The following is a 14,577-nucleotide window of genomic DNA, read 5'->3' as shown; positions in this document are numbered from 1 at the left end:
GCCCCCCTACCCCAGGAGACAGCCTGTCCTTTCCAAACTTCTTGCCGGTCAAGCTCTCACCATTGGGAGCCAAGACTGTCTGCCAGGCCAGGGCAAGTCCCCTCCCCAACTGTTCCAAGGCAGCGCTTGCTAAACTCAGAACAGGCCATGAGGTCCTGCCGCCTCCTTCCTGGAGTTCCAGGTCAGCTCACCTGGATCACGTTGCTGTTGGAGTTTTTGGAATCGGCACTGACGTAGACGGAGAAGAGGGGCGAGGTGCGGTAGCGGGATGTGACCGCCTCCAGGATCTCCTGGAAGTTGTCCTTGTCCCAGGGCCCTGTGATGTTCCAGCCCCCGAGCTGTGCGGAGGGAGGGAAACAGGGAGGGGATGAGACGGCGGGGAGACCCCGATGTGAAATGTGCTTCTGAGGCTGACAGGCTCTGTGACCCTGGTCAGCCACCTGACCTCTCTGAGCCTCAAGAGCAAATGAAAGGGAGGCCGTCATTAGCAAAGACGCACCCTCGACAAGGGAGCCGTGGGTCCACGGGGCGGGGCCGGGAAGAAGACTTTTCCGGCTCTCTGTTTATTTTTCTAGCACTAAGTCACATGAATGTCATTCCTACTGAAGCATAAATTCAATTGTGCCTAAAGCAACATATTTCATTTATTTGTAAGTTGTCCTTATTTATTTTTCCATTACAGTTTACTTTCAATACTATTCTATATTATTTTCAGGTATAAGGAAAGCTCTATATTTTTTAAAAGATGATCTATTTTAGTTTCTCTCAGAGTTAGATTTTTAAAAATCTCCTTGGTGTTCCTGGTTGGGCTCATGCTGGAGAGGGAGGGACGGTACAGTCCCCGGTGCCCACAGCTCCCCACCCGCCCCAATGCCTCCCCCTCCCCCCCCAGCCGAGCCGGGAGGCGGGGCCTGGAGGGAGCAAGGGCAGCTAGAAAACACCCTCGGCCACCCCTGTGTGTGCGCCAGGCAGCCTGGCAGCCCCGGGCCAGGAGGCCATCCAAGGCTGACCGGAAGGTGCCCAGGAAGAAAGACTCTTTCTCCTGGTCAGGGGGCCGGGGAGGCCCTGGGTCAGAGGGAGGGCTCTGCTTCTGCTGCAAGACTTCCTGTTGCTCCTTGTGGACACACCCCTGTCACACACAGACACTCTCTGAGGACAAGGAAGCAGCAACACAGAGAACATTTTATCTGTAAATACAGCCCCTGTTCCACAGGCAGATGCAGAGGCACATGTGTGTGACAGACCTCCCCACACAAATACACACACGGATGCCCAGCCGGCGTGACTCAGTGGTTGAACATCGACCCCTGAACCAGGAGGTCACGGTTCGATTCCTCGGTCAGGGGGGGGGTGGGGGGTTTGGGGCTTGATCACCAGTAGGGGGCGTGCAGGAGGCAGCCAATCAATAATTCTCTCTCATCATTGATACTTCTATCTCTCTCACCCTCTCCCTCCCTCTCTGAAAACAATAAAAATATATTAAAAAAAAGTAACAACAAATACACACCGGACAGTCCCACCCACAGAGAGATGAGCATGTGCACGCACACGCACACGCACACACACGCGCGCACACACACACACACGCACGCGCACACACACACAACCCTGGCACTGTCAGCAGACAGACTCCACCATCCACGGCCGGTCCTGGTGGCAGCTGGGCGCTGGGACAGAAGCCAGAGGGGCAGGCAGGTGGCAGGGAGGGGGTGATCGGGGAAAATCTGCCGGAGGAACTCACCCTCTCAATCATCTCCATCAGGGGCTTGGCCTTGAGCTCCTCGATCTTGGTTTCGTTCATACACGCGCGATAGTATACCTGGGCCTTCTTTTCTGCTTCGCTCACACTGGCTGTGGAATTTTCTGGAATGACAAGAGAGCCGTTTGCGACATGCCCCCCGTCCCGCTGGGAGCCCTGGGTGGGCCTCTGCAGGCCTAGGGCCCTGCCTGTCAGGGCAGCGGTGAGGAGCTGTCAGAGCAGGTTCTCGACCGCCCCAGGGCACAGCCTGGCAGACAGGAGGTGCCCCTGCTTTGAGCTGCCCGCAAACAAGAAGAGAATAAATACACTGCTTCCCCCGCCCTGGTGGTCGGGTGTGCAGACGTGTCCCTGGTTGGCAGCGTGGGTGCCCAGCTGGGGGCCGGTCTGCTTCCCCGCCGGCCGCAGGGCCCCAACACCCCAGCCTGGTGCATGGGACAGAGGCCTGTCTTGGCTTCAGATCCCAGATGGCCTTCCCTGTGATAAAGACTGGAGTTGGGCGGCAGCCTTAAAGGCCTCATTCATTTTATGAATTTACTTTCAGCTTCTTCCTCTGAGGGCCCGGGCATGTTCCTCAGACTAACAGTAGACTCCGGGGCCATTTGCCGTTTCCCTTCACAAACCGGCAAGCAGCATCACAGCCCCTTACGCTGGGACACCCGGGACACTGTCCTCCTCCCTGTCCTCGGGGCCCTGGTCCAGATGCCACCTGCTGAGGGCTGTGCTCCTGTATGTGCGAGAGCACAGGGCAGGGTCCCAGCTGCACCCGGGGAAGGCGACCATTTCCTGCTGTTCAGGCCACAAGGACCTACTATGTGCCTGAGCTTTCGTCTCAGGGCCCCGACCCCCTCAGTTCCCTCTGTCCAGCTTGCTCCCTGGGGGGCTCCTCGCTGCTCTGGCCACTTTGCCTCAGTTCGTATTTGTCTTTCCTGGACCCTGAAATCCCCTCCTTTGCTTCCTTCAAAAATACCCCAAACCCCATGTCCTCCATGAAGACTTTTTTGGCGGAGTTACCCATTCCTCCACTAAACAGATGCTTACTCTGTGCAGGCTTTGGGGGTGCAAAGACAACCTCCCTGTCCTCTGGAAAAAAGCCAGGTGGGGTGGGGGACTACGAGAGTGGGCTGGAAGAGGTTTATGGGGGAGAGGAGGACTACGTAATACTTTCAACAATAAAGATCTAAAAAAAAGAAAAAGCCCACCCTGGGCCTTCTGCATGGGACACTGTCCAACTCCCCTCGGCCTTCAAGGCCCCTTCAGGGGGTTCCCAAGAGGTTCATTCATGTAGGCTCTCAGCACTGAGCACCTACTGGGTGCCAGGCACTGGGCTGGGCACCAGGGTTTACAGCCACGAATAAGACCTGCTCCCACCCCCAAGGAGCTCAAGGTCTAAGAGTACACACAGGCATACAAAGATGTGGACCGCGAGGCACCAAAGTGCTTTAACGCAAATGGTTCTGGAACCCAGGAAAAAAGTCACACACTTGGGTGGGGTGGGGCCCGGGGGCCTCCAGAGGGCGTCCTATTTGAGCTGCTTCTGGAAGGTGAAAAGTTACTCACCAGGTAGGAATGAGGGAGAGGGGCACTGGGTTTGGGGGGGAGTTGGAGAGTGTGAGGAAAAACAAGCATAAAAGGGCATGCAGTTTGCAGAAAAGAAATCCATTCGCAGCCAGTTGGTGCAAAGGACACGAGTCACTTCCTGGCTGGTCTAATCAGCTTGCCCGGCCCTCATCCTGAAGCTCCCCCGCCCCCAGTTCTTACCCTAAACAGCACCACGGGTTTCCAATGGTTGCAGAGCGTCAGCCCTGCCTGGCTCAAGTCAGGGGACAGCCCGAGAGGGAGGGGTAGTTTGCAGGGCGAGCGGGTGACAGCGTGCCAGGGAGCAGTGATGAGGAGCGATGGGGGCACACAGCCCTGCAGGGCAGCACCAGCATGTCCCCGTGCCCCTCCGAGCAGGAGAAGAGCTCCCTGGAGGAAGGGCAGGGACTTGTCCCTGCTCCTCACACTCAAAAAGCAGCAATGCAGGAAAAGTGAAGTGTTCCCCACCCCCTCCCAGGGGCTGCGTTTCTACGACAACACCTCCCAGCAGCTAGGCTCCTGGAAGGGAAAGCAGGCATCCTCACTGGCTGGACACATCTGGCTCTGGCCGTGACCCTGAAATGCCAGGGCCAGCGTCAGGGGAGGTACACTCTGTGCGCTCTGGCCCATCAGGGGGCTGGGCACCTCCCTCCCTCAGTGCCCCAAGGCCACCCAGATAAAGGCCCACAGAAAGGCTCCAGGGACAGGCTGGCTGGCTCATGACAGCAACGTCCAGGCGGCCCCCTCCCCCACCTGTTTGCAGTCCCCCAGGGACCTCCGGGAGGGGCCGGAAAGCAGCCAGCCTCCTTCTCTCCTTCGGGGTGGGTGTCACTCCACCCATCTCCCCACAAATATTACCAAGTTCTTATGGTTTGGTGGCCGCCAGGCTGGGTGCGGAGGTGGCATAGGCAACACGGACGCGAGTCTGACGTCACAGGCCCGCAGCCGGCACAAGGCCGAGACAGACAGGCAGCCATGACAGACACAAAGGCCTGGGCTTACACAATGTGATAAGAATGACCCGAGGCCTTGGGGAAGGATGGCCCGGGAGGCGGGGATCCCTGTGAGCTCTCGGATGAGCTCAACGTGGAGTGGACGTGGGCTGCCTCGTCCACCAGTCCGGGTGCTGGTCATGCCTGCTCCCCAGCGCCCGTGGGCACACAGTAGCCATCAGCGACGTCTGCTGAAAGCACAGAGCCCAGTGTCTGCTGCTGCTAAGACGGGCACAGCATCTGGGGGGCCGACAGGGTGATGAGGTGCAGCTGCACACTGTCTGGGGAGGAAATGAGGCAGGTGGGGCAGAAAGGGACAGGAGTGAGGGTCCCGCCAGGAGTCAGTGTTCATACCCCCCTATTGCCTTGCTGACCTGGCTGGGGCGGGAGCCCTGGAGAAGGAAAGCCCCTCCCCTGCTCACCCACCTCCTCACAGGGCACCTACTACCTGGCAGGCACCAGGGGGACAAGAGCTGAAGGGAGATGGCCAGGTGGGAGCCACTGTAACAGTGAGCGGTGAGGGCTGGGCCAGGTGGCAGCAGACAAGGGGAGAGAAGCAGAGGGAGCGGGAGGGAGAGGAGTCAGTCCAGCATGCTGCCCAGGTTTCTTGGTCTGAGCAAAGGGTTGCTACTGAGGTTCGGAAGGCTGGGGTGGGGGCAGGGGTGGGAGTGCAATAGCTCTTCAGATGTCTATTTAACCTGAGATGTCTAGTAGGCATCCAAGTGGACCTCTCTCTGGGTGGGAGTTTACAGAGCCATGTCTTGAACTACTTGGAGTCCGAAAGGACCCTGGAATATACAGACACCTTAAACTTGGCCATGAGCCCCAGATCACTCATTTGCAACCTGGGCAATATTGCCCCCAAGGGGAAGAGAATTAGTTCTTAGGGGGTAGAAACAACTTACTATTTTTATTTTTAAAGGAGTTTATTTTTTTTCTAATATATTTTTTATTGATTTCAGAGAGGAAGGGAGAGGGAGAGAGAAACAGAAACATCAATGATGAGAGAGAATCACCGATCGTCTGCCTCCTGCACATCCCACACTGGAGATCAAGCCCGAAACCTGGGCATGTGCCCTGACTGGGAATGGAACTGTGACCTCCTAGTTCACAGGTTGATGCTCAGCCACTAAGCCACGCCAGCTGGGCCCAACTTACTCTTTCTATGTGTATATACAGTACGTAACAGGTTTACAGTATATCTGTGGCATTGAACTTTTAGGAGGAAGCAATAATGAAAAAGGTTGAGAAACACTGCTGGGGCTGATCTGGGCCCTGCACCTCCCAGCTGCCATCTGCTACTTGCCGCCTGTCTCCTCCTCTCCTCGTGTCCACGTTCCTGCCCCAGGGCCACGGTGCTCACTGTTCCTCCTGCTTGCCACACTCTTCCCCTCACGTCCATGTGGTCTGTTCGCTCACTAAATTCAAGTTCCTGCTCAAATGTCCCCCCCTCAGAAAGCCCACCCCTTCTTTGCCTCCTCTTCCCTCTCAGGCCACACATTTTCTTTGCTTTTTTTTCAAAGCCCTAATTCTTCATAATCATCTTATTTACTCATTTATTTGCTTACTGTTTGTCTTTCCTGCTGGAATGAACTTCCACAGGAAAAGACTGTCATATTCCTGACGCAATGTCTGGGACCTAGCGATGTCTGGCACATAGCGTGCAATACAGAGTCACTGAATGAATGAATGAATGAATGAGTGAATGAATGAGTGCGTGCTCTGGCAGCTCCACAAAAAAAGGTGTCGACCACTTCGGCCTGAGGGAGGAGGCTTGGGTTCAAAGTGAAAGGAGCCACAGACAGTTTCCTCTCTGGGAAAAGCGTGGTTTCCTGTAAGACACCCTAGCCGAGAAGGTTCCATGAGACCAGCAGGGAGGAATCAACAGGCAGTTCCCAGAACTGAGTCAGGAGGTGGTGGCACTGTCAGGGCCCCAGTGGAGATAATGTGGCTCCCAACTGCCTGGGTCTTTCCTCCTAGCGAACCCGAGTTCCAGAAACTTCCTCAGTCACTTCCCCAAAGTCCCAGGGAGGAAAGACAGAACACCATTTAATCGGCCTGCTTCTTCCTCTGCGAGTTTATACTGGCACAGCCCCTACCTCCCGCCTCACTCCCCGGGAGGAGAAAATGCCCAGGCAGCTGGGCAGCTGCAGAAATGGGGGTTACTGGGAATTCTGGCCAGGAGCATGGGGGGGAGGGGGCAACTCCACATCAGAGCAGGACCAGTGTTTGTCTTAGATAAACCCACAGACTCAGCTCAGACAATCCCAGCCCTCAGGAGCCCCATCCTGTGAGGGGATGTGGGGACCTGATAAAGGAGGTGCCTTTTGCTGCAGAAGAATCAAAAGAATAATAACACGGCCACCACTTCCCCTGCCCACTTCAGGCCAGGCCCTGTGCTGAGACCTGTTCGTCAGCACCGGCACCCTGGGGTGCACAGGATCACCTCCTGTTAAGGCGCCTGCCTAGGGCAGCAGAGCGAAGGGGCAGCACGCTGGGATTGGATGGAGCCCAGGCGTCGGTCAGCCTCCCTGAGAAAATGAGCTGCTTCCTGTGTGTGGGCGTGGCTGTGTGTGCATCTTGTCATAACAATCTCCACCTGTGGGTGTTAGTATCACGCCCAATTGATAGGCAAGGGGTGGGGGAACCGGTCCAAGGTCACACAAGTGACTTCCGAGGCTGCCAGGACGGGAGCCCGAGCTTTCTCTGCTTTCCCTGCCTTGCCTGCAGGCCGGACACCCCCTCCCACCCTTGGGCCAGGTCATCCATCAGGCCATTTAACCGTCCCCCAAACGGGAGGGAAGGACCAGCGGCCTCAGCCATGGTACTGGACAGAAAGCATTTCCTACAGGTTCTGGATGATGCAGGAAGATGAAACTACATTAGACAGTAAATACTGGAAAAATAAATCTGAATGAAAATACAAGAGCTGTCACAGGTGACAGGATTAATTGCCCAGTTACTGACATGGACAAATTTAATGCTACAGGAATAACCCTGTATGTGTTTCTCGAGGAGACGTGTCAGGGGGAGGAGAAAGGAAGGCCGCTAACTTTTTCTTCATGGAATCTGTATTGCCTGAATGGTTACAATAAGCGGGCATGAATTTTTTTTTGCGTGTATTACTCTCATAATGTAAGACGTAGTAAAGGTGACAGGTACACAAAATGTAATTGTAGCTGAAGCCGGAGTGGCCCTTTGGTAGCCGTGGGAGGCATGAGGGAGGAACAAGTTTGAGAAAAGTCTCGCAGGACTGAAAGGGGGTGGGGTAGGGGCTCTGGATGGCAGAACAGTCTGTGCTAAAAGCACACGCTGGCAAGCCCAGGGCAGGCCCAGCCCAAGGGGCGATCCTTCCCCTGATAAAGGGAGGACACACTCTTGTCTCCTATGAGGACAGCCCAAGCTGGCAGCTGGGTGGGCGGCAGTGTCTCATGGACGAGGCATCCGTCTCATGCAGCTGAGGTCACTGCCCTCCAGCCAGCAGGCTGCAAGGACATGCCACGGTGGCACGAGGCCTAGTTCAACCCACCTGCTACAGATCTGCCTGGATTTCCTCTGAGGGGCTAGGCTGAACTCACTGTCAGACAGGGGAGGTCTGCCCAAGGTCACGTGGAAGCTGATCCTTACAGCTGCTCTGCATGGCCAGCTGACAGTCCTCACCGGCACTCTGCCTGTGCCCTCTCCTCCTTCCACCTGGGGAAGCTCACCCCAGGCCAGCTGGGACAGCCTGTCCCCCACCCCCCCGGCCTGGTCCAATCCCCATCAGCCTCAGCTCCCTCCTGAAGCCCGCTGGCTGACCCCTTTGTCTTGGGGAAGCTGAAACCAGCTTGGCCTTAAGCCCAAGAATGCACTGGCCCACGCTCCTGGATTTTTTGTCACCCACTCACCTGTCTCCTGGCTTTTCAGGCATTTCCAGGTACCAAGGCCCGAAGGCGAAGGGCCATTTCCAACTAGTTCCCAGCAATGGGCCTGGGGCGAGAGGACCCCAGGAGGAAGCTCCTGGTCAGTGTGACATGGGGGTGGCCCCAGCTACTGTGCTCACCAGGCCTGGGAAGGTCTTGCCCAGCTTGGAGCTCAGCCACACAGGAGCTTGAACCACTGTGGCCGCTCCGCAGCCTCCGCGTGGTGAAGGTGACTCAGCAAGTCAGTAGAGGAAGCATGTGGGTTTGAGGCCCCACAGCCCTGGGGCTGAACCCCAGCTCCACCATTTCCTAGGAAATACGTCTCCTCTGTGTTTGTGAGCCTCATCTGTAAAATGGGCAGATACAGCCTACGCCGTGGCTTTAATAAAATACAAGTAAACAGCTCAGCACGATCGTGGGCTGATAACTGGTGCAGTCTGGTGCTTCCGTAAGAAGTAACAGAAGCAATAATTACTCTCCAAACCCCGATGAACCCTTAGGACATGTCTCCTAATGCTCTGAGCTAGTCCCCACTTTCTAGGTGGAGAGCTGGGGCCCCGAGGGCGGAGCAGCCGCTCTGCAGTCACCCGCTTGCTAGGAAGAAGTCTGGGCAGGAAGTCACTGCCACATCAGCAGGTGAGCGCGCCTCCTCGGTGGCAGGCTCTGCTAAGCACGCTGACCCTCACATGCAAGTCAAACCTCACAGGAACGCTGTGTGTTCGGTGGCATCGTCACCCCCTTTTTACAGACCATGAAACGGAGCTGGAGAGAAGCTGGTTCATCTGTTCGAGGCCACACGGGTGATAGGCTAGCATGCCAGGGCTGCCTGACCTCCAAACCCTGCAGTGTGGCCTCCTGATACCACCGGACCCTGGACCGGGGGCAGGGGCTTGAACGCACGGCTCTGGCTGTTCCGTGCCCAGCTCAGTGCAGCCCCCCACCCCCATACCTGACCTTCAGGGACAGGGTGGATGTAAGGCCAGAGCCCAAGGCTGCAGGCCACTCCTCATGGGCCCTGACACCTGGGGGTGGACTCAGTCCTGGCACAGACCCAAGGTCCTCCTGATAAGAACCAGCCCCAGAACAACAGGGTCAGGATCACAGGCACCGTACACCGTACACAAGGGCCAGTTCTGGGCCTAACTGGGAAGTTAAAGGGCCTGCCCATCGCCTTTCTTCCCCTGTCCCCTCTGGGGCTAACGGCTCCCCGGGGCTGGAACCCCTCTCCATCCTGACTGGCAGTGTGTCCTTGGTAAAGTTACCTAAGACTTGTAAGCCTGTTTCCTCATCTGTAAAATGGGAACCACATTGCCTACATCCCAGGGCAGCTGTGTGGACGGGGGTGTGTGTGGGGGGTAGTATAAAGAGATTGGTACAGTGTATAGCACATAGCAGACACTAAGTAAATGTCGGTCTCTTTCCCTCTTTCCTTCACTCCCTCAACGCTCTGAGCTGTCTGCCTGCAGGCTTTCTCCAAGGCACGAAGGAAGCCACACTGTCCCTTGTACCTTAAGGAGGTGGTGTGGACAGGGGAAAAGACACACGACCGGAAGTCCCAGCTCTGCCACCTACCAACCTATCTTGAGGATCTGTTTCTTCATCTGTCAAGTGCTTCCTAGCTTCTACCCTGCATGATCAAATGGATGATATCTACAAAAAGACCTCTGTAAACTCTAAAGTGCTGTGCAAAGGTCAAGGGTGAAAAACAGTAACACCGTCATAAACAGAGCCACCACAATATGCCAGGCCGATTCAAACAAAGCACTTTATATGTATTTTCCCATTTGATTTTTATAACCTAAAAGAGGCATAGTTCCCATTGTACGGATGAGAGATAAAGCCCAGAGAGGTTATGTAATTGACCCAAGATCACACAGTAAGAGGACGGGCAGCATTTGAACCCAGAGGTCCTAGCCCATCTTGTGCTCTTACCTGGACGATTCGCCCTCTTTGGTTGCTAGTGCTTGCCCAGCTCCCGGCTGTGCCTTTAGGTGCTGGGAAAGGGCATCCCTGAATTCTAGTCTGGCTGCCACAGACAAATTTGCCTTTTAAGCTCCTGCTTCTGAAGTGAAAGCCTGTGTCTCTTTCAATGGCACTTGGGTAGCATAAAGCGGGCAGGGGCTTTGCTGTCCTGACATATAGAGCGGCAAACCCTGTTCCGATCCTCAGGGATACAAGCAGGAGGCTGTGTTACTAAGGGGGCTACCTAGGGGCCCTGCCCAGGAGCTGCTGGGGGCCAAAAAGGAATGGTGGGTGGGTTTCACCCAGCAGCAGCGGCGCCCCTTGGGGTGGGAAAGAAAGAAAAGGTTTCCTTTCATCTAAAAGACACAATTGCCGCCCTGGCCAGGTAGCTCAGTTGGTTAGAGCATTGTCCCAATAGGCCAAGGTTGCAGGTTTGATCCCCGGTCATGGCACATAGAAGAATCAACCAATGAATGCATAAATAAGTGGAACAACAAATTCATGTTTCTCTCTCTCTCTCAAATCAATCAAAATATTTAGAAAATAATTTTAAAGAAAAAGACACAGTTGCCTGAAATTCATAACCGTCAAATTAGAATCCTTTCTTATCTTTTAGAGAACTTTCCCACCGGAAGGTTTCTGACCCTTTGAGATGTGTTCCCTTTTAAGGCATCTTCTTTTATTTTACCTACTTTTAAAATTTTTATTGTATTCTACCTACTTTTGAGTATCTTGAGGGTTGGTTGTTTTGTTTTTAAACTTTATATGTATTTGTCGAATTAAGTTCTCTTATCGATGGATTAATTGACTGGCTTTTGATGATCTAACCTCTCCCACCATTTGGGGCCCCAGGATGGGGTCAGCGAGAGAGGAAGATGGCCAAGATATCGGTTGCTAAGGGGTTCAAGCCAGGACCTCTATATGTGACAGCACGGAGCAACGCGATGTGTGCAACACACATTATCTAGGGATACAGCTGCCAACAAGACAGACATGGGATTCTAATCTAAGCATAAAACCATCAGCACCAAGGTCAGCTAGAGGTGCTGAAAGCCTCACAGGGAGCAGAGAGAAGAACTTTAGTTAGAGGCTTATCCATTTTCAGGAGGCCAAGGAAGACTGCTGCCTTCAATGAGTAACTCTCAGATAAACTGTTATGACTTTTATCTGCTCACAGCCTTAAAATCTAACCTCGTGTGCTCAGCCTTGATTCCTTTCACTCACAACTTGCAAAAAGGCAGTCAAAACTAGTCAACAACTAAGTTGCGGCTGGAAGTCACAAAAGCAAAGACCACGCTGCTAGTTTTTGTGCACCTACTATGTGCACACATGCCATGCTAACACTCTACATGTGTGCTCTCTAGTTCTCCAGACTCTGCAGTTTGGGTATTATTAGTCCTGCTTTACAGATGAAGAAACTGAGGCTCAGAGGTAAGTAACTTAGGCACACAGTGATGAGACAGGTATTCTAGCCCACTTTCACGTACTCCAAAGCCTCTGTCTTCCCCTCCAGCCAAGCTCCTCGTTGACTGGCCTGGCCAGGTAGGTCCTGCTGACGGCCCTCCTGCAGCCCATTCATTGGTCCCCCTGCAGGGTGCTTACCGAGGAGGTGCTTGATGATGGCTTGGTTGTGTTCCCAGAGGTGGCTGAATGTCCCCCAGCGCGAGTGGCCATCAGGCACGGGGTTGGTTTTGATCCAGCCGCCGCAGGCATAGGTGAAGAAGTCCTGGCAGGGGTCCACCCTGGGGTCCATGGAATTCAAGATGGAGCTGGTCACTGAGACGCAGCCCTGGCTGAGGCACACCGAGGGCGTTCCTGGCAGGGGACAAGGACAGGAGGCTAGTGAAGGGCGGGAAGGGAGGAAGCTACAGGAGTACCGTGCAGTGACCAGGGGCCCTGGTGCGCCATGCCCCACTCTGGTCCTGACCACACAGATGAGGAGTTGCATGGTCCCTAGACCCCTCCAGAGAAATTATCTCAGTAGGTTCTCTATTTCTTGGCTTATAAAATAAGACTTCTGTTTAGCTGCCTAAAATCCTTTCTATAGCTTAAAAGTACCCCGAAACAAGTCCTTCCCTCTACAAATATTTATTGACTTTTTAAAACTATATATATTTTATTAATTTTACAGAGAAGGGAGAGGTATAGAGAGTTAGAAACATCCATCAGCTGCCTCCTGCACACCCCCCTTACTGGGGATGTGCCCACAACCAAGGTACATGCCTTTCACCGGAATCGAACCTGGGACCCTTCAGTCCACAGGCCGACGTTCTATCCACTGAGCCAAACCGGTCAGGGCTCATTGACTTTTTATTGTTCCCTGGTGTTCAACAAATTCATTCACTCATTCAACGTTCAACAAGATAATTACTGAGTATCTTTCAGGTTCTTGCTGAGCGCAGTGTGTGTGTGTGTGATATGAAAGGTGTAACCCTTTCCTTCAAGAGCTAATAAGTTAGTTGGGGATACACATCATAAAGGAAAAGTCAAAAGACAACAGTAGGAGAAACATCTGTCATTCATTCTACAAACATAAGCTGAGTGTATTTAGTATGTGCCACACGGGTGGTACAGACTCTATGGTGCCAGGACTCAGGAAGAAGAAAGACTTTCAAGAATAGAAGGAACTATAAAAAAATCATCCCCACTGAACACGAGGCAGGAGGGTGACCTCATTGACTCCTCAAAAGAACCAAAACCGAAACAACCCTGAGATCATTTTGCTTACGGCCATTTTCGTAGAGGAAACTGAGGCACAGAGAGGCTCAGCACCCTGCTTAGTGGCCAATGGGATCTGAAGCCCACCCTCTCTGTCTGCTCTCGGCCTAGGAGGGAACTCTCCTGGTGAGGACCCCCTGGGGCAGCCCAACCTGTCAGGTGTGGCCTAAGGAGGGACAGCAGTTGGTGCAGATGGGCAGTGGGCAGGGCTGCAAATCCTACAAGTGCCCCCAAAACACAATGAGCAAAGAAGTCAGCTTCCTCTGAGCCAGTTTTCACAAACTCAGGCAGAGGTGTGAGGGCTGTCCGAAGGCCAAGGGCAAGAGGAGGGGGCAGGGGCCTCAAGTTGGATCAGCGGGCTCTAGCGAAGGAACCGAAGTGTGGGCGGCCTCAGCTGTGGCCCAGCCCGAGGTAGGGAGATGAACCTGACTGCAGGAGCCAGAGGCCGGAGCTCCAGGCTGGTGACTAAGAACAGGCTCAGCGGAATCGTCTGTTGACACAGCTGTGCCGGCGACAAGAGGGACTGTTTCCTGAACACAGCTCTGCACCGGGTACTTCACGCACATTCATGATCTCATGGAGGCCTCAGGACAAGCCTCAGATACAGGCGTCACGGCCCGATTAAAGATGAGGAAACCGAGGCCCTGAGCGAGAGAGGGGGACAAGGTCACGTAGCTGGCGGGCAGAGCAAGACTGAACCCAGCCCGTCCTGCTGCAGCAACTCTACGGCCGGGGGGTTCCCGCTTTCCCTCGCTGCCTCTGTGCCAGGAACACTGGGGGCTACTATGACCTCTGGTGAGTTCATCTCCCCCCTATACAGGGAGGAGTGAGGCAGGGCAGGCACTGTGAGCGCTCAGACCCGGGATCAATTCCCAGCTTCTGCTTCTGGCTGTGGGCCTCGCACATGTGACCTCATCTCTCGGAGCCTCAGTTTCTCCATCTAGAAATGAGGGAGAACAGCAGGACCAATTTCACGGAGATGATGAAACGACCTCACGGCCAGGCACGGGGGCTCAGCTTGCTAGTCTTAGGGTCCCAGGCTCCCAGGCCGATCTTTAGAGAGTAGAAAAGAACACACCGGCTGGCTGGGGCAGAGCTCACCTCACTCGGAAACAGAATGCCAGCCGGGGTTGAGTGGCCTGTAGGCAATTAACATCTGATGAAAATGCAAAGGCCTTCGGGTTGAGCAAGGGCTCGGAGGAGCTGCGCAACAGCACAAAAACCAGGGAGACTTATTTTGAGGTAATGACTTGTGTTGAGATGCCTACACAACAATTAAAAATCACTGAGCCACTAGGCATGAAAACAGAGGAGAAATCGGTAGGGATCGCTCTAGATTGATCATCTTAAGCAAAGTTGCATGCCCCACTCCCCACCAGGGAAGGCGCCGGAATCTTTACGGGAGGTGGAGGTGGGCAAGAGAATTTCCGTGTAGTTTGAAAAAGCCTATTCACTATTATGATATAACTTCATATTTGGAAAAGGAAAATAATACTTATTGTTTTTGTACCACAAACTACAGGAAGTAAAGCCTGACAAAATCTTGGCTGCTGGGAATACCCGGAAGACAGCGTGAGAGGGCGATCCTCAGAGAGCAAGATCCACCAGTGTGTGTGTGTGTGTGTGTGAGTGTGTGTGTGTGAGTGTGTGTGTGAGAGTGTGTGTGTGA

The 14,577-nt window shown here is 54.1% G+C and overlaps 1 protein-coding gene across 2 annotated transcripts in view; it reads right to left on the bottom strand.

Moving 5' to 3' along the window:
* Window positions 1-14,577, bottom strand: part of ECE1 (endothelin converting enzyme 1) — a 43,208-nt gene that overhangs the window by 25,342 nt on the left and 3,289 nt on the right. For both annotated transcript variants that reach the window (XM_005859678.2, XM_005859677.2), the window contains exons 2-4: window positions 11,793-12,005; window positions 1,742-1,863; window positions 192-338 (exon numbers count right to left, since the gene is read on the bottom strand). In XM_005859678.2, the coding sequence (XP_005859740.1) occupies window positions 192-338; window positions 1,742-1,863; window positions 11,793-12,005 (482 nt within the window). The remainder of the gene's footprint in view (window positions 1-191; window positions 339-1,741; window positions 1,864-11,792; window positions 12,006-14,577) is intronic.

This window comes from Myotis brandtii, unplaced genomic scaffold, assembly GCF_000412655.1.
Source record: "Myotis brandtii unplaced genomic scaffold, ASM41265v1 scaffold129, whole genome shotgun sequence".
Lineage (NCBI taxonomy): Eukaryota > Metazoa > Chordata > Mammalia > Chiroptera > Vespertilionidae > Myotis > Myotis brandtii.
The sequence above is the reverse complement of the archived record's forward strand: the minus strand, read 5'-3'. Positions and strand labels throughout refer to the sequence as shown.